Raw genomic sequence first — 21,046 nt, forward strand, 5'->3', positions numbered from 1 at the left:
GAGGTGTGAGGGAGGGGAGGTGTGAGGGAGGGGAGGTGTGAGGGAGGGGAGGTGTGAGGGAGGGGAGGTGTGAGGGAGGGGAGGTGTGAGGGAGGGGAGAGACAGTGGACAAGGAGAGAAGTAAAAAGACTGTGTGCACATTTGTGGAAAGAGGGCTGTGTAGTGCTGGAGTGGGAGCAGGGAAGGGGGTAGGTGGGAGTGTGTCAGTGACTAACAAAGGGCGACACAGGGAGGGTTAAGGGAACATAGAATATACTGAAGGAAGTTTCCACCGGCGCAATTCAGAAAAGCTGATGTTGGTACAAAGGATCCAGATGGCACAGGCTGCGAAGCAGTCATTTAAGTTAAGCACATTGTGTTGGGCAGCATGTTCAGCAACTGGGTTGTCCAGCTATTAATGGCCACAGTTTGTCAGTGGCCATTCATGCAGACAGAAAGCTTGTTGGTTGTGACGCCCACGTAGAATGCAGCACAGTAGCTGCAGCTTAGCTCGTAGATCACCTGACTGATTTCACTGGTAGCCCTGCCTTTGACGAGATAGGCGATGTTTGTGACCGGACTGGAGTATGTGGTGGTGGGATGATGTATGGGACAGGTCTTGCATCTAGGTCTATTACACGGATATGAGCTGTGAGACAACAGGTTAGTAGAAGAGGTTGTGTAGGGACGGACGATGATATTGTGTAGCTTCGGTTGGCGGCAGAATACTGTAGTGATGAGCTCTTCCTGTACCAAGGATCTCAATGATGCCTTCACAGACCGTAATTACCCTCCCTGCCTTGTATAGAAATAGAGCTGAGTCTTACCTCTCCAGCCTATCCCCCCACTTCCCAAAGTCACCCCCCACTTCCCAAAGTTCCAATATCCAGCAAGAGGAGAATTTCGCTTGTGACACTGTACCATCCAGGACTGGAGCAACTGAATCACAGACTCAGTCAGGATTTCAACTACCTCTCATCGTGTTCTGAAATGAGAAATATTCTATCCATTATCTTTCCCACCCCTCCCACAATGGCATTCTCCCACCCACCGAACCTACACAATATCCTCATACATCCCTAGACAACCCCTTCTCTAATCCACTGCCTCATCGTTCATGTCCCTGTAATATTGTAGTAGATGCAAGACCTGTCCCAAACATCCTCCCACCACCACCACCTACTCCAGTTCAGCCACAAGCATCACCTATCCCATCAGAGGCAGGGCTACCTGTGAAACCAGTCATGTGATCTACAGCTAAGCTTAACCACTGTGCTGCATACTGCATGGGCATCACAACCAACAAACTGTGTCTGTCTGCATGAATGGTCACTGACAAACTGTGGCCAAGAAACAGCTGTACCACCCAGTTGCTGAGCATGTTGCCCAACACAATGTTCCTTATTTTAATGACTGCTTCACAGCCTGTGCCATCTAGATCCTTCCTACCAACACCAGCTTTTCTGAACTGCATAGGTGGGAAGTCTCCCTGGAGTACATCATATGTCCCCTTACCGTATTTACTCGAATCTAAGCCGCACTTTTTTTTCGCTTTTTGTAATCCAAAAAACAGGCTGCGGCTTAGAATCGAAAGCAAAGCAAGCGGAGGTTCTGAAAAATGTTGGTAGGTGCCGCCACAACTAACTTCTGCCGTCGAATATATGTAGCGCTACACAGGCAAGCTTTGTAGGCACAAAGATAAATACTGGCGCCAAAACCTCTGCGCCAGTAAAAAAAAAAGGGTGCAAGACGAGCTTTTTTTCTCCGCCCCGAGTTTCGACCACTGCATTTTCGTACATTATCCAACGAAGTAAATACAAATTCCATATTGTTCATCTTCGAATGTAGCAGAATTTCAATGTACTACGAAAATCCGACTGGCAAGACTAATTGGGATGTTAGTCAATATGGCCAACTCTACGTTCTCAATTTTTTCCTACCTGTGAGAAGAGATGGTTCCTAACAGGAACCTGATGAAATGTAAATCACATGCAGTATTCTCTTCACCATAAGAATAATACGAATATAAACATTTTGCCACGTATTTTTCATGTTTGCTGCTATCTCATTTAAATCCTGTCTGCCTAATAAATACGAAACTAGAGTGAGACAACAGCAAACACGGAAGAATATACGTATCGTGCCATGTTTATATTCGTATTATTCTTACGCCTAATAGTGATACAGTCAGAAATGAAGCACGGCAACTGACTAGATTTTTAAACCTAAGATGACTAATTTCTGTGCAGAATTTGATGTACTAAAGAAGCGGCCGCAAAGATTTTCAAACGTTGAAAAATTTTCGCCAAACTCTTGTTCAGAACATGTTCTATTATACGCAGTCTATTATTTGGTTCTTGTTGATCATTATCAAAGAAAGCAGCAGTGTAAGTAACAACAAATAGCAGTCTCTTGCCATTGTTTCGCTAATGAGACGATTCCTCTCTCTCTCTCTCTCCTTTTTATTGTAAGCGGCGGTAGCACACACAAAAGCAAGCCATGCCGCGAGCCGCGACAGGTCATAAACACGCACTATCAGAATGCGACAAACAATGCATGACACAGTACAGTAATGCATTTTCAGCTTAAGAGTGACGTAAACACCTATAACAAAGAAAACTGCAATTATCAGATCGAAGCAAACTAAGCAATCGATTCAAACCAGGCGAAGCACGTGAGAAAGGAAGGGTACCCGAATAAATACGGATGGAGCGCCTGACGCATAGCAATGGCTACCTGGTAAAGCTTAACTGCTATGCTTACCACTTGAACCAAACTACTGTAGCTGTATCGTCATTCATTCAACCTAAATTGTGTCTCATATTACAATGGACCAACTTTGTTTCGATTTGGAGGTGTGGCCTAAAACTTTTCTCTCCCCTTGAATTTTGAGTCTAAAATTACAGGTGCGGCTTAGATTCGGGAAATTTTTTTTCCTTTATTTCGAGTCTCATTTTTCAGGTGCGGCTTAGATTCGAGTAAATACGGTAACCCTCGTGGCCTCAATCTTCATCAGTCACTGTCCTACACTCGCCCATCCCCTTCCCTGTTCCAACTCTAGCACTACACAGCCCTCTTTCCACCAAAGTGCCCACAATCTTTTTAACTCCTCTCTTTTTCCACTGCCGCCATTCCCCCTGCCATTTCCCTCCACCTAACATCCCAACTGCACCTAGCTGCCCTGCCCTCTCTCCACCTTGTTCCTGTATGCTCCAGTATGTAGCACTTTACCATCCCCCACCGTAACCCTGCTATCCCTCCCCCGCCCCACCCCAGCCTCCTCCTTACCACCACAATCCAGATTGCTTCTCCCATTATGTGCTGTTGCTCGCAGTCTGGTGTTGGCAGCCTGTGACTATGGGCGCGCACACGTGCATGCGTGTATTATAACAAAGAAGTCCTAGAAAATCGTACTGGTCTCCTCTTCCCTGTAACTGCGTTTTGAGGAACAGTTCTGTGTAAGGATGAACAGACCACATTCTACAAAACTGTATTACATGTGATATAGATACAGATTTTTGCGTTTTCTGTATAGCGGCCTGCAGTTGACATTCTGCTGTACAGAATGATATGGAACTATAATATTAACAAAGATCACATACTCTTACTGCTAGTGTGAATGCATATCTCGTCATATATACTATACTATTTATTACAATTGCAAAAAGTTAGGCACTTAAAACGGATCTTTGTGGGGCTCCATTTTCCTGTATTTGTTGGTTACTGCGGGTCAAACCAGCCCTGACTCTCAACAGTCTAAGAGATAAAGATGTGAGACCACCACATTGTATTGTGCACCTTGCGGAAATAAAAGAAGACTGTGAACATACGTAGTGGTGCACAAAGGACTCTCAAATCACAAACTCCAATCATATGAAATGATCTGTGGTAGTTCGAGATCTTCAGAATATACACTGGAATCAGGAAACGAGATTTCTAGATTTCAAACAATAAACAAAGTTTTTAACGATTTTTCCAAATTACCTGTTAGGTTGATCAGTCTTTTAGTTATTTATTTATTTATTTTTTAAATCTCGTCCTGGTTTTGGTATATGTGCTGTGATACCCTCTCACTCCATTGTAACGGAAATTCTCTGTCTTGCCATGTCTTGTCAAAAATTTCAAGCCCTGAGAACCATAAGGACCTAAAGCACAGACTCACAGTTTTGAGAGAAATAGATGTTTGTGAAAATCCAATTTGTAAACAAAACACCAGTCTCATAGGTCTGAATCGTTTTTTAACCATGTCTCAACATCTTGTATTTCCTGTGGAAAAGTAATGTACCCACTTTATGTTATAAAATATTAATTAATATTTCAGATTATATTTATTACTAATGTTAATCCATAAAATTTGCATATACTGGTACAAGTTAGTGACAGTAGTGTCCTTTGACAAATGTAAAGTTTTAATTAATGGGAACTAAAATTAGAACACACAGAACATATGATAAATGCACCACACCCACAATTATGACCTATTTTCAACACTTTGTGGTCCTCATTATCATTTTCATTAAGGACAATTCTGTGACTACAGGTTCAGAGATAAAACTGCTGATATACCTCCAACTAAAAACTGCTACTACTACGTACATGATGTCGATACTAAAAACCCTCGATAACAATTAAGTAGTGCAGAGCAATAAATTTATGCTTTCTGTTATGTGTCCATATGGAAATGAAGAGCCAAGAAATTGGTGAGACAGGTGTTCACGAATGTTCATATGTACAGTGTGAACCTAAAGATGTAGATAAATCTGGTTCAGCATAAGAGCATCAGATGTTCGGAGCACGCATATATGCTATAATCTCAAGATCTAAGATTATGCGTTTTAGGCCCTTATCGGTGATGACCTCGACGTTGAGCGCCCATAAGCCCCTAGGCCCTTATGGTTCTCAGTACCTCATCATTTGTAGAATAGAGTTTTTACTATTTTCAACAGGACGTTGAGGTATTTGACTGTGGATGTTGTCTGGCCTTTGGGACTGATCTCTATACTGTCTTAAAACATTATTTAGTTCACAGGCTGCAAAAAGGAGCACTGCAGATTGACAGGTCCACTTAGGTAAAAGATATGATATTATGTTCTGTTAAAAATCTTTGGTGAGTGGATTTAGGATGGTAATTCTTGGATGCCAACATTTCTGCATAATATATTGCTGGTAGTTCAGAAATGTCAGAGGAACTGGTGTTAATTTCTCCTTCATCAATGATTCCCTTGATTAGTGTCATGGAATCAACTAATCCACCATGATTTGGACCACACCTGTGGAGCTGGGGAATGTGCTGTCATAAATGAAACAGATTATTCCCAACATTCATTCTTCTTTTGTTTCATGAAGTAACGTGTTCATACCTTTGATCTTTTAAACAAAATTAATACCTGAATTAGATTCAGTGTATAAGGCTTTAGATTAAAAGGATTGGTAGCAAATAAAACATTGCTGGTACTGATTTGTAGCATACTATTTGCACACTAGTAGATGAAATATCAGATGCGCAACTCAGTCATGTCAGAGAATTTGGGGAGTGTTACACTGTCACATAGTCTATAACCTCTCAAGTAGCACCAAGACAGTTATCAATACTAATATCTACATTTGACTGGTGGTTCAAACTAAGTGTGAAATGTCCTAATCTGATGAGAGAATACAGAGAGATTCGAGACTGAAGCATAGATACTGGTACACAGTCAAGTGATCAGAAACGACTCATCACTACTTTCTGGTCAATATCCTGGTGGCGAAAATTTCATCAGAACGCTGCTGAGTACCATTATACTACCATGTGTCAGTAGCGTCAGGATCAGAGACAGTTTGCTGAACACCTTATAAGGATTAAAATCTGTCTCATGAATACACAAAAACTGGAAGGGGAACTTTGCATTGAACTTCCTTTGTTACATGTTTAGCTAACAACATCTCTCAGCTTCTAGAGTTACTTCTTCTTATATTTTAAGTAGAAATTTCTGAAGCAATGGTAAATTTTTTTGTAAAAGCTCTTAACAGCTTGGACACTAATGTCATAATAATCTGAACTTTATCAGATACTGTAACATTCTAAGGATGGTCAGCACTTAACTACACTTTTTTCCCCCACTATATATCATACCCAGCTCCACAAGTCTTCCCCATTGCCAAATGTGTAACTTAATAAGCAGTCAGTGTCATGTTGAACAAAAAGTCATCCTTTTTGGGGAGAATGCAGCCATGTAGCTCCAGGTTGGCAGAGAATTTAAAATGTCTGTCTTCAAGGTAGACACACATCTGTCTACCCCGAGCTAATAGTCATAGTTCCTCCACATGTATCCTGAACCCATTCACATTCCACTGAATTATGGAAACTATCTTAACAGTGAGGTTTCTTCTGTCTTTCCCCCATGGTGGGGAGACTGCAGCCGAAGGAGGGCGGGGTTGTACTTGAGGGACACACTGGTTCCCCTGCTATCCTTTCTGACATTACTTTTGACAACCACCAGTATTTCAGTGGTACGAAGGCTTGGCTATGGTATCACTGGTGCAGGCTTGCAACTGCATTTACAGGTGTATGTTTATGTGCTCTGCTCAGCTGTCAAGTCTGGGTGCCACCACTAGTCTTCTGTACATGCCACTTCAATACTGAGGGAAACAATTTCACAAAAGTGGACAGCTGTGTGTATTCTTTGCATCAGAATAGGAGATTCAGTTGGTGACCTTAATCACCTGTATTTTCTTCTCTTCCACGAAGACAGGACATTCCTTGCTCCGAACCAGATCGGCTTGGAAACAACTGACCCACATGAATTCCTAGTTTGTGGGCAGTGGAGCTGCACTTTCCACACACTGCCAGACCTTTACAATCCACAGTTGTGTGATGGAAGCAATGACATTTACAGTGCATTGTATTAGTACACGGGCCTAACTTAAGTCATGGAAAGCCTGCTATAATACACCAACCACTTTCTCGAACACCTGGAATCCTTACCCCCGGAAACCATCCTTGTAATCATTGATGCCACTTCCTTATACACAAATATTCCGCATGACCAGGGCCTTGCTGCGATGGAGCACTTCCTTCCACGCCAATCACCTGCCACCCTACCTAAAACCTCTTTCCTCATTACCTTAGCCAGCTTCATCCTGACTCACAACTTCTTCACTTTCGAAGCCCAGACATACCAACAATTAAAAGGAACAGCAATGGGTACCAGGACGGCCCCCTCGTATGCCAACCTATTTATGGGTCGCTTAGAGGAAGCCTTCTTGGTTACCCAGGCCTGCCAACCCAAAGTTTGGTACATATTTATTGACGACATCTTCATGATCTGGACTCACAGTGAAGAAGAACTCCAGAATTTTCTATCCAACCTCAACTCCTTTGGTTCCATCAGATTCACCTGGTCCTACTCCAAATCCAATGCCACTTTCCTTGACGTTGACCTCCATCTGCCCAATGGCCAGCTTCACACATCCGTCCACACCAATCCCACCAACAAGCAACAGTACCTCCATTATGACAGCTGCCACCCATTCCATATCAAACGGTCCCTTCCCTACAGCCTAGGTCTCCGTGGCAAACGAATCTGCTCCAGTCCTGAATCCCTGAACCATTACACCAACAACCTGAAAACAGCTTTCGCATCCCGTAACTACCCTCCCGACCTGGTACAGAAGCAAATAACCAGAGCCACTTCCTCATCCCCTCAAACCCAGAACCTCCCACAGAAGAACCCCAAAAGTGCCCCACATGTGACAGGATACTTTCCGGAACTGGATCAGACTCTGAATGTGGCTCTCCAGCAGGGATACGACTTCCTCAAATCCTGCCCTGAAATGAGATCCATTATTCATGAAATCCTCCCCACTCCACCAAGAGTGTCTTTCCGCCATCCACCTAACCTTCGTAACCTCTTGGTTCATCCCTATGAAATCCCCAAACCACCTTCCCTACCCTCTGGCTCCTACCCTTGTAACCGCCCCCAGTGTAAAACCGGCCCCATGCACCCTCCCACCACCACCTACTCCAGTCCTGTAACCCGGAAGGTGTATACGATCAAAGGCAGAGCCACATGTGAAAACACCCACGTGATTTACCAACTGACCTGCCTACACTGTGAAGGTTTCTATGTGGCAATGACCAGCAACAAACTGTCCATTCACATAAACGGACACAGGCAGACAGTGTTTGTTGGTAATGAGGATCACCCTGTGGCTAAACATGCCTTGGTGCACGGCCAGCACATCTTTGCACAATGTTACACCATCCGGGTTATCAGGATACTTCCCACTAACACCAACCTATCAGAACTCCGGAGATGGGAACTTGCCCTTCAATATATCCTCTCTTCCTGTTACCCACCAGGCCTCAACCTGCGCTAATTTCAAGTTGCCGCTGCTCATACCTCACCTGTCATTCAACAACATCTTTGCCTCTGTACTTCCACCTCGACTGACATCTCTGCCCAAACTCTTTGCCTTTACATGTGTCTGCTTGTGGTTGTATATGTGAGTGTGTGTGTGCGCGCGCGCGCACACACACCCACAGTCACGGTTTATGAGGTCGTCATTGGTGCGAATTTCGATGGCCTCTCTAACAACACTGTCCCAGTATCTTAGCAAGGCTTGGGAACCAGCAATTGGGTTAATCAAGAGTAAATCGAGCAAACGTATAGTTGTGACGACCACGGCGGACAGAGCCATCACACCGACGTCATCTCGGATGCCGTCGCAATCTGTTCCACCGCACGACCGTGGCGCGGACGGCAAAGGGAGCGCGCCGCGGGTAGTTAAATCGGCCGCCGCCGCGACCGAACCCAGTTCCCTCTGAGCAGCCATAGTGTACGGATCTCCGTGCCGGCACATTCACAGGAGCTCAGTCCATCAATTCACCTGATGATGGCGACATGTATGATCACCGAAATATTGTGCCCGTTGGACACTATTGACCGGCAGCACACCCGTGGATATTTTGATTATCAAATATGCCGGGAGAAACTCAAGAATCACAGTTACTCCAATGTTCATTCGTCTCGATATTTGAGATTCATGTCACTGAAATCTCACCTACATTTTAAACAAATATTTGTAATTATTTATAACTAATTTTAACATTTACATGAGTACAAATATAATAACTCTTAGTGTGTACCTCCAAGAGACTGCAACAATTCACCCGTTTCAACATCATACAAGTTGGCGGTGCGGTCCCATGAAGCAGTTATCACCTGTTCACCACCTGGTAGCCAATCAGCAGCAACAACCACTCCAGCATGTCCTGTCAATTCACAAACGGGTGTACGGAGGCAAGGTGCTCCACTGCTGGTGTCTTCACAACCAAAATCATCCTTCTCACACGAGTCTGGATCTTCATCAGATGACTGACCTTTCTGTAATTGAGTTGAGACTGTTTAATACTTGGAAAAAGTTGGACATTAGAACTGTTCACTGCACTACAACTAGAGGAGGATAATTTTAGAAGTATTACATTACTAACCACTGGTTGATCCCAGGTGACTGCTGCCTGCCACACATGAGCTGTACAATCTCCACTGGCTGTCAGGACAACATCTTTATTCGGATGGAAACGTATAGAGTTCACAGAACCCTGGTGACCTTGATATTGCAGCAAGCAACGACCTGTTTCCACACTCCAAATGCATGCTGTATGATCTGTGAAGAAGAGTTTATAACATACTCATAAACATACATCACAACGAACCAACAAGTGGCGTTCCATTAACACTCTTAATTCTTTAGTCATGTAACCCCATAAAAATATTACATAAGTCAGATTTCTTCTTTTTTTTCATTACTCTCAAAGTAACATTAATGTAGACAAGATGATTTCAAATTACCGGTAATATTTCACATGACAGTTCACCAGGTAACTATAGAAACAAGTTAACACATTGATTATGGAAAGGATAGATTGTTACCATATAGAGAATACCATGAGTAACAGGCAGGCATAATGAAAAGACTACTACACATTTAGGTCCTGACAGTCTAGCCACAGCAGCCAGAGACAGTAGTTATGTGCGAGAGCCGTGCTTGTGTGAATGTGTGTGCTTTTTTTCCTATTTTGGAAGAAGGCTTTTTGGTTGACAACTTAAATGTATAGCAGTCCTTTTGTTGAGCCTGTCTGTGACTCAGTGTCTCCTCTACATGGTGATGAGCAATCTATCCTTTTCATAACATTATTATTATTCCATTCTGCACTTCTCATTGTTTAAACTACCAAGTTTTGTGTCACATTAATCCAGCACGATGTTCACTAGATGGTCTCTACAACCCAAAGCTTTAAATTTGATAGACTGTTATGATCTATATAATAAAGATACTATTTATGTACTGACACAAAAGTAGCACAACACATTGCATCATCGTCTGTGGGCTGTCAAATTAGTTGCTTAAAACAGTTTTCAGAAAACTGTGTTTAAAAGCATTTCGCAAGACTGTCTGACCGTACCCCGTGCAATGAATCCATAGACATCCCAGTCTATACTCGGTATGTTAAAGTCGTCTCCAACTAATATTGCATGATCTGGGTATTTCCATGCTTCTAACTACAGACATTCTCTGAATGACTATAAAACTGTCACAACAGAATCTGGTGGCCAGTAAAAACATCCAACAATTAACTTGATTTCACCATGACCTGTTATATGTGTCCAGCAACCAAATTCAGTAATTCAAATGGCCTCCCAATCAGCTGTTTTGCTGATGTAAAAGATATGTTTCCACGTCTCTTACAGCATGTATTGAGCAATGAAATTAATGCTTCAACAGTCTTGCCACCACACTCTTCAAGGTCTTGCACTTAAGTGGCATTAATTCTGTGACTGACAAAATCTGCATCCACCTAAACTTGGCAAGCCACCATATGATTCAAGGCAAAGGGTACCCTGTAACACTCCTAGACATTTAATTGTTTCTTGTTCCACTTGCAACTGGAATGGCGGAAAAATAATTGTCTGTATGCTTCTGAACAAGCCCTAATTTATTTTATCTTGTCTTGTCTTCACAGTCCTTCCATGATATGTACATTGGTTGCAGTAGAATCATTCTGTGATCAGTTGCAAATGTCGGTTCTCTAAATTTTCTCGGTGTTTCAAGAAAAAGAGAGTTGTCTTCCTTCCATGGATTCACATTTGAGTTCACAAAGCATCTCCTTAATATCCTCAAGTTGATCAGATCTACTGGTAACAAATCTAGCAGCGTGCTTCCGAATAGCTTCAATGTCTTCCTTTAAACTGACCTGCTGGAGATCCCAAAAACTAATAGAGTAATCAAGAATTATTTGCACTAGTGTTCTACACGAGGTCTCCTTTTTCTAAAATTCTCCCAATAAACTGAAATTGATCATTCGCCTTCCTTACTACCATCCTTATGTGCTCATTCCATTTCATATATGCTTAGATATTCAATCAATATGACTGTGTCAAGCAGCACACTACTAATATCGTTTTTGAATATTATGGGATTTTTTTAAATTTATTTATTTCCATTAACTTACATTTTTCTACATTTGGAGCTAGCTGTCATCAAAGTATGTCTAAGTCATCTTGTAGTTTCAGATGTGTGTGCAAGTTGCACTTTGTATGTGTGTGTGTGTGTGTGTGTGTGTGTGTGTGCGCGCGCGCGCGTGCGCCATGTGTGTCTACTGCTGACAAAGGCCTTAATGGCCGAAAGCTATGATTGTGTGAACTTTTTATTGTGCCAATCGCAGCTCAGCATCTCCGCTGTATGGTGAGTAGCAACTTTCCTTCTCTCGTATTGTTACATTTCATCTTGTACCTTCCTACAGTCAATCAACAATGTGACTTTCCCATACATCACAGCAATACCAGCAAACAGTCACAGATTGCTGCTCAGCCTGTGTGTCAGATCATTTAAGTAAACAGAGAATAATAGTGGTCCTATCACATTTTCTTGATGCACTATACCCTTGTCTCTGATGAACACTTGCCATCCCAAAACAAATAAATTAATAGCAACTGTGCTGCAGACTGTTAGAGGTGAAAACAAACACACACACACACACACACACACACACACACACACACAACGCATAAGCGCATGGTCACGACCTCTGAGCCTGACTGCAACTGAGTCTGAAGTGAGCAGCAATCTAGCTGGGATATGTAGTGGAGAAGAGGGGGATGGATAGCAGATAGCAGGGTAGGGATGAGGGAAGGTGCTAGTGCTGCCTGTGGGAACATGCAAGAATGTGGCAGGGGCAGCTAAGTGCACCATCAGGAGGCTGTGCTGGGACAAGGGGTAAGAGAGGAAAGGAGGTGGAAAAGTGAGATGAGAGAGGAGGAGGAGGAGGAGGAGGAGGAGGAGGAGGAGAGACTATATATGTGCATTGGCTGCATAGAAGGCACCTGTAGTACTGGAGTGAGAGCAGGGGAGGGGCTGGGCAATGCAAGTCAAAAGGGTTGGTGTTGGTGGGAAGAATCCAGGTGGCACAAACTGTGTAGCAGTCATTAAAGTGAAGTGCATCATGTTGGGTGACATGTTCAGCAACTGATAGATCTAGCTGTATCTTTGGCCACAATTTGGTGGTGGCCATTCATGCAGACAGACAGCTTGTGTGTTGTCATTTCCATGTAGAAAACAGCACATTGGTCGGAGTTAAGTTGGTAGATCACATGGCTGCTTTCACATGTGGGCCTGCCTTTAATGGGCAGTGACAAGATTGGAGTAAGTGGTTGTGAGAGGACATATGGAACCGGTTTTGCATCTATTCTGTTACAGAGAAATGAGCCATGAGGAAAGGAGTTGGGTGCATGTGTGAGTGAAGCAGGTACAGACAAGGATGTTGTGAGGTGGGGGGGGGGAGGAGCAGATTACCACTGTAGGAGGGGTGTGGAGTATAGTGGGGAGGATATTTCACATTTCTGTGCACAATGAGAGATAGTTGGAACTCTGGTGGAGAATGTTATTCAGTTGCTCCAATTCTGGATGGTACTGAGTCATAAGAGGGGTGCTCCTTTGCGGCTTTGCAGTGTGTATGTGGGGGTATGATGGTGACTATTGAGCAAGGCACAATAGATATGCTTCTCAAGATGACTAAGGGTAATTTTGATCTGTGAAGGCCTCAGTGAGACCATTGGCACATTTGGAGAGGGACTGGTCACCACTACAAATACTACAGCCATGGTTATGGTTATGGTTGGCTAGACTATGTGAAAGTGATTTCTTGGTGTAGAAAGAGTGACAGCTGCAAAAGTGGAGGTATTGTTGGTGGGTCCAATGTGGTCAGAGGTACAGATGTAGCCACCCTTGAGGTGGAGATCAACATTGAGGTAGGTCACATGTTGGGCTTAGGAGGACTAGGTGAACTGAATGGGGAGACTATGTTTAGGTTCTGAAGAAATGTGGATAGGTTGTCCACCCCCATCAACCAGATCATGAAGACATTTTCAATGCATCAGAATGAGGTGAGGGGGTTTGGGATTGCAGGTGGTTGGGGAGGATTTCTCCATATGGCCCATGAATAGGTTATTGTACAATTGTGCCATTGGGGTGCCCATGGCTGTGTACTGCAGATTTGTTTGTAGATGATGCCTTCAAAGGAGAAGTAATTATAGGTGAGGATACAATTGGCCATGGTGACCAGGAAGGACGTTGTATGTTTGGAGCCAGTCGGACAATAGGAAAGGTAGTATTCATTAATGGCCATTGCATAATTGTGGGGGTATCACAATAGAGGGAGGTGGCATCAACAGTGACAAGCAGGGCTCCAAGTGGTACAGGAACATGAACTTGGAGAGTTTGTGGAAGAAATGGTAGGTGTCTTATGTAGGAGGGTAGGTAATGGGTACTAGGCTGAAATGTCAGCCCAGAACGGCAAAGATTCTCTCTGTGAGACAGAGTTATCAGCAACAATGTGGTATCCTGGGTAGATGGGTTTATGAACATTAGGAAGCATGCAAAAGGTAGCTGTGTGAGCAGTGATGGGATGAGGAAACCTATTGGCTCAGGGAAGAGGTTCTAGGATAGACCTAAGGATTTGAGGAGGGACTGAAGATACTGCTAGATTTCTGGAATGCGGTCATTGTGGCAGGGCTTGTAGGACCACAATCTATGCCCCAAAAAATGAACTCAACCTTACAATCCTATCTGCCTACAATGGCTTCACTATTGTTTTTATGGACCGCAGTGATTACCTGCTGGAGGGAATGTGCTAACTCTCAAGATATTTCCACTACGAGCTCTGTCACAGTGACCCCATCCAGAAAGCCATCGAGATCCCAGTACCATCTCAAATCATTAGGTTCATCCCAGACCCTCTCCCCTGCAACTATTTCTCTCCTCACCCCCAAACAGTCCACACAATTTTACCCTCCACATGCTTCTAAAGTTCATAAAACCAACCACCCACTGTGGCTGGCTACTGAGCCATCACAAAAAGAATCTCTGTCTTTGTGGACAAACTCCTTCAATTTATTAATCATTACCTACCCTTCCATATGAAAGACACCTACCATGTCTTCCACCGACCCTCCAGTTCATTTCTTGTCACTTTACCATGTGATGTCCTCCCTCTACACCACCATTCCCAATGCCAATGGCCTTGCCACTATTGGACACTACCTTTCCCAACATCTGACTGACTCCAAATGAACAACCTCCTTCCTGGTCACCACAACCGACTATATCCTTACCTACAATTACGAGGGCTTGCTGAAAAGTAATGCATCCGAATTTTTAATTCTGTTCTTAATGTCAACTGAGCTATTACGTGTCCAGCACATTATTCAGTCAACTTTCCCACTTTGCTGAAGCCAGTTGCAACCCTTGCCACTAGACGGCTATGAACTGTAGCCTGTAACATGGTGGTGTTTAGCATATGTTGGTGCACAAGAAACAGTGTGCTGTAATCAAGTTTCTAACTGCACAATAGCTTGTCAACGCTGGAGTACCCTCTCCTTCAGCATGACAATGCTAGACCACACTGAGCTGCAACATCTGCAACAATCTAAAACCTTGGTTTCATCATTATTGATCATCCTCCATACAATCCTGACACAGCCCCAGTTGATTTTCATCTGTTTCCACAACTTAAAGAAGACTTTCAAGAACTTCACTTTGATAGTGATGAAGTTGTGCAAACAGTGACGAGGTTATGGCTCCATCAACAAAGTCGAACATTATACTGCAACAGTATCAACCAGCTGGTCTCACATTGGCAGAAATGTGTTCGTCACCTTGGTGACTATATTGAGAAATAAATAAAGTACATAAAGAATAAAGATGTAGAATGTTAATAAAGCTTATTTTATTTACAGAGCTTTAAAAGTTTTCACGTAAAAATTCCGAGGAATTACTTTTCAGCACACACTCATACTTTCCCTTTGAGGGAATCATTTACAAACAAACCCATGACACAGCTATGGGCAGCCATATGGTACTATTCTATGTTACTAACCTATTCATAGGCCATCTAGAGAAATTCTTCCTGACCATGCAGAATCTCAAACTTTCATCATACTCACTGTTGACATCTGTATCTGGACCAAGGAGGGAGGAGGGGGGGAGGGGGGATATCTTATCCAGATTCCTCCTGATCCTCAACATCTCCTTCCCCTTCACAATCGGCAACAATACCTCCGCTTCAACAGCTGTCACTCATTCCATACTAAGAAGTCACTTCCACACAGTCTAGTAACTCGTAGCCATTGCATATCTAGTAATGAATAGACCCTGAACAGTCCCTCTCCAGATATGAAGGGTCTCTCTGAGCCCTTTACAAACTGAAATTACCCTCTCAGCCTTTTCCAGAAACAGTTCACCTGCTCCTTGTCTAACCAGGCACCTACCATCTCCCACAAAACCCGCTTTCCGGCCACTATGGAGCACTTCTCTCATGACTCAGTAGCACCCAAGACTGGAGCAACTGAATCACAATCTCTGTCAGGGTTTTCAACTTTCTCTCATTGTGCCCTGAAATGAATATCCACCCCATAACCTCCCACAGCCATATTCTACACCCACCCAGATTACACAATATTCTTTTACATCCATACTCCACCCCTACTCGCAAGCCCTGCAACAGACCTAGATGCAAGAACAGTCCCATACATCCTCCCACCACCATCTGCTCCTGTTCTGTCACTGGCATCACCTACCCCATAAAAGGCAGGGCCACCTATGATAGTAGCCATGTGATCTACCAACCACAGTACCACATCTGGAGTGTTCGTAACAACCAACAAGCTGTGTGTCTGCATGTCTGCATGAACGGCCATCACTAAACTGTGGCCAAGAAATAGTTGGACCAACCAGTTGCTGAACATGCTGGCAAATACCATGTGGTTCACTTTAATTACTACTTCACAGATTGTAGCATCTGGCTTCTTCGCATCAAGATCAACATTCCTGAACTGCACACATGGCTGCTTTCCCTAAATCATATCAATCATTTCCATAACCCCTGGCTTCACCCCTCACTAGTACCTGTTCTCCATCTGCCTACCCCTTCCTAAGTCCCACCCCAATACTACACACCTCCTATCCTGCCAATGCACGTACAGTCTTTTCTCTACTATCCTTTCCCATCCTCCCCCACCCTCCCACCCATTGGCACAGCCTCCCGATGCTGCACCTAGCAGCCCTATCCTATCCCTGTAGCCTCCCACATGCAGCACTCATCTTCCCCCACCACTACCTTGCTATTCTTTCCCCTCCCCCACCTCTTCCATACACAACTATTTACCCCAGCAAGGTTTCTGCTCATGTCAAGACATGGCAACAGTGAGAGCTTGGCAACCAAAGACAGTTGTCATGTAGGTGTATGAGTTATTCTTGTGTGAATGTATGTGTGTTTTCTATTTCTGAAGAAGGAATTTGTACAAAATCTGACATATTTCTAGCATTATTTTTCACTGTGAATTTCTGTGACTCAACGCCACCTCTGTATGTTGAGTAGCACTTTTTCCTTTCCATATTGTTGTTGATCTGTCAGCAAATGATCTGTATGTATGATTACAGAACCACCAGGAGGTTTCTTTATGGATATCTTAGAGAGGGAAGTCAGGCTTATCAAAAGAGTTTTTCATGCTGCACAAACAATTAATACTAGAATACTGTAATCTCTTGTTCCATGCAGACTTTCTGCCCTAAGCCTCTCTTGGTCTCACGCGGGCAAATCTTCACATTCCTATTGCACACGATTTCCAAACCCTTTCTAGCCCTAAACTGAAAGTGTAATTTTTATCAACAATTTCAGCTGGTGCATTTGCATTGACTAGTCTAATCTTTCCGTATTTATGTGTAACATTCTAACACAACATCATCTTATTGCCCGCATAACCAGCTACATATGAGGCATGTTCAGAGAGTAAATACTATGACCATTGTGTATTATGTATTGTGTATTTAAACCGCCCCACACCAAACCCAGGGGTATTGTGCGGTTCGGCCCCCAGTGGAGCCCCACCTGGGAACATCTCATACCAGCCTAGTGTAACCCCAAATGTTTGCGTGGCAGAGTAATTATGGTGTACGCGTATATGGAAACGGGGTTTGCGCAGCAACTGCCGACAGTGTAACTGAGGCAGAATAAGGTACACCAGTCTACATTTGCCGAGGTGGATAGAAAACCGCCTTAAAAACCATCCACAGGCTGGTCAGCACACCAGACCTCAACACTAACTTACTGGGAGGATTCGTGCCTGGGACCATCACGCCTTCCCACTCAGGAAGCAGCGCTTTAGACTGCGTAGCTAGCTGGGCACACTGTACTGTGCCCATAATGGGCTGTAGTTTTTTTTAACTCTGTAGCATGTAAACTCACATTTTAGTGTCCACTTGTGTGAAAAATGTCGGTAAAATATCCTGCAAAGTTGAGCCACATGCTGTGACCTGCTTTCTACATGTGGATGGAGTAACACTTACCAAAAATATTTTGTGAGTCAAAACGGTTTACACGAAAGTGTTATGAACAGAATAAGTGTTTTGTAGGAAGTCTACAGGAACCAGAACAAAAGTTCATAATGAACAGAGGAGTGGAAGACCTTTCTCTCTGACTGAGTGACAATCAAGGAAACTGTTCGTGAAGACAGCCGACTGAAAGTGAATGAAATTTTTGTGAAACTCCCACGTCTCTTCAGAACACGAGACACTCACAGAAATGCTGAAATACCTGAAACTGTGCACAAGATGGCTCCCAAAACAGCTGGCACAGCAGCACAAGAATAATCAGGCTGATAGTGGTCACGAGTTTCTCGAGTGACTTGAATTGGAGAATTGGAAAGTGAGGATTTTCTGAGGTCTATTGTGACTGAAGAAGAAATGTGGATGGTTCGTTACACTCCTGAGACAAAAAAGACATTTGTCACAGAGGTATCACACTAATTCCATACCTAGCAGAAAATTCAAAACCATAATTTTGGGGGAAAATCATGACCTCAGTGTTTTTGGATCAAAAAGACATTATTTTGGTCAATTTTCTGCCTCAGTGGGAGACCATAAAATGCACAACGATAGGAGCACTCAAAACAAAAGGAATGGAATGCTGAAGAGAGGAGAGCACTTCTTGCATGACAATGCACTAATCACGATCCATCATCTTCAGATTACCATCTTTTCACCTTTCTGAAGGCATGTATGAGTAGAAATAGATTTGTAACCAATGAGCAGATGTAGAAAGAGGTTCTGAAGTGGGGGAAGAAACACGCAGCAGAATTCTTTGAGGTCAACATAAAGATGCTTGTGCCACGGTTCACCACACGCATTTATTGAGATGGCAATTTAATGGAATGGTGATTATGTGGGGAAAAAAAAGAGTCCAGAAGTGTATTGACAATATCCTATAATTTTTTTTTTTCAAATACACTTTTTCTAAAATACTCTAGCACACTTACTTTCTGAATACACCTCATAGTACAGGTTTGTCATTTCATTCATCCAGCACGAAACATATTAAAAACAGACTGGCTGATTCCAAAGTGATGAATGGCTGATGTATAAACGAACCGCAATCTGTTGTACCCCAGGACGTGTGTCTTCCATGTGCAGCAGTTGGGCTTGGACGTGAAGGGATGATTGACCTCCGCATTACTTGCTTTTGAGCAAACTGTGCAAATTTTGAACACTTTTTGTATAAGTTATATGTTGCAAATGTAGAAGTTACAAAATCATTGTTCTCACTGTAACCAAGTAAAAGCTGCTCTTATTTTGTGTTTCTTTCCTTCTAGCCCTTCTTTTTTTTGTTTACAGCATTTATTTAGTAAAGAAAATGTTTTTATTGTTTAGTACTTTGTAATAAACCAGTGGAGACTATGAGACCAGCAATTAAAATAATAAATCTTACTTCAATGTAAATACATAGCAGTATAAAGCAATGGAAAAAAATACTGCCTGCCACAGGCAAGACTCAAACCCTGAGGCACTTGCGCTAAAGTTGCATATAAAGGCCCAAATCCCCACCAACATGAAGCCTTTACTGAGGTTGGAATAATCAGGTGTGACAGACTGATCTGCTCAACCACTGCATGTTTTGCTGATATCATATGTTCAGCACATGTCACTACTTTTGGGGTGTTTCCCAACACCTGCAACAGAGTGTATCATATTAAATCACTAGTCTCACTGTCATCTACGTCACTTCTGAGATTTTTAAATGTTAATAAGAATCATCCTGTATATAGACTCAAATGCCCCTACCGAGGAAGCACTCTGAGCACCAGGAACACCCCTCATATGACAAAAGAAGACTCCCCTCCACAAATTATGAGGTCAAAAAACTACACTGTACATAACAATTGCATACTATATTAAACATTTGGCAATGACTGTCTCAGTGTGATCCATCATAGTGTGCAGTTCCACAGCAATTCAAATGCTATGCTTGATAACTGGATTAAAAATATGACAACTTGTGTCAGCAGGTGAGTTGTTTAATACTGCACATAAAACAAGAAAACTACAGCATATCTCTCTCTCTCTCTCTCTCTCTCTCTCTCTCTCTCTCTCTCTCTCTCACACACACACACACACACACACACACACACACACACACACACACACACAGTTTACCTATCACTTCTAAAACTCGCAATCAAAAAATGAGAAATTAAACACAAAATGATATCTTAATCATGGTGGAGTAGCCAGTATCGGGCATACATAGCTGGACAACTAACTCCACTAACAGATGGTTATCATCCCTCATCACCAGCCACTCATTCCATAGTTGTATGACGCTTTGACTCAAACAGATGACCCATCGAAAGGAAATGACAGTGTGTTCCCTACTGGCCTTCTTTCCCACTGTACCTGCTTTCTCATTTCCCACTAGAATGATATATACGAGGGCTATCCACAAAGTACATTACATTTTCGTTTGTGTCCGTTTGGGGCGGGGCTAGCGCGGCCATCTTGGTGTCATGGCAATCCGCCGCTCAGTCGGCATCCTGCCGTGCTAGTGAGAGGTTCGTGCTGTACTCCGCTGAGTTACTGTGACAGTTTGAAATGTCAGTGTTAATTGAAAATGCCGCGAAGTGTGAAGTGCGTGCTGTAATAAGGTTTCTGACTGCAAAAAACTGTACACCGATAGAAATCTATCAGCAGCTTTGTGAAGTGTATGGGAACAACATAATCACTGAAGGTGGAGTGCGTGAATGGGTCATAAAATTTAAAAATGGCCGAACTAACGTTCACGACGAAGAGCGAAGTGGAAGACGCAGCATAGTGACTGCCAAACTTGTCGAAAAAGTCAATGCCGCGGTCCGTGAAAACCGTTAATTTCACGATAACGGAACTCTCTATGAGTTTTCCACAAATTTCACGAAGTTTGTTGCACGAAATAATTACCGAAAAGCTTGGTTACCACAAGTTTTGTGCAAGATGGATACCAAAAATCTTGACAGAGATTCACAAAAATCAGCGAATGGCTGCAGCGTTAACGTTTTTGGACGCTTACGAGAAAGATGGCGACTCATTACTCGATCGCATCGTTACTGGTGACGAAACATGGGTTAAGCATGTGAACTGTGAGACAAAATTGCAGTCAATGCAGTGGGGGCACACAAATTCCCCCCAAAAACCCAAGAAATGCATGCAGACAATGTCGGCA

The 21,046-nt window shown here is 43.1% G+C and overlaps 1 protein-coding gene across 2 annotated transcripts in view; it reads right to left on the bottom strand.

Annotated features, from left to right (window-relative positions):
- The window catches only part of LOC126187873 (WD repeat-containing protein 37-like), a 126,289-nt gene that overhangs the window by 21,134 nt on the left and 84,109 nt on the right, over positions 1–21,046 (bottom strand). For both annotated transcript variants that reach the window (XM_049929204.1, XM_049929203.1), the window contains 2 exons: positions 9,455–9,630; positions 9,110–9,347 (listed from right to left, as the gene is read on the bottom strand). In XM_049929204.1, the coding sequence (XP_049785161.1) occupies positions 9,110–9,347; positions 9,455–9,630 (414 nt within the window). The remainder of the gene's footprint in view (positions 1–9,109; positions 9,348–9,454; positions 9,631–21,046) is intronic.

The sequence above is a fragment of the Schistocerca cancellata genome, chromosome 5 (genome assembly GCF_023864275.1).
Source record: "Schistocerca cancellata isolate TAMUIC-IGC-003103 chromosome 5, iqSchCanc2.1, whole genome shotgun sequence".
NCBI lineage: Eukaryota > Metazoa > Arthropoda > Insecta > Orthoptera > Acrididae > Schistocerca > Schistocerca cancellata.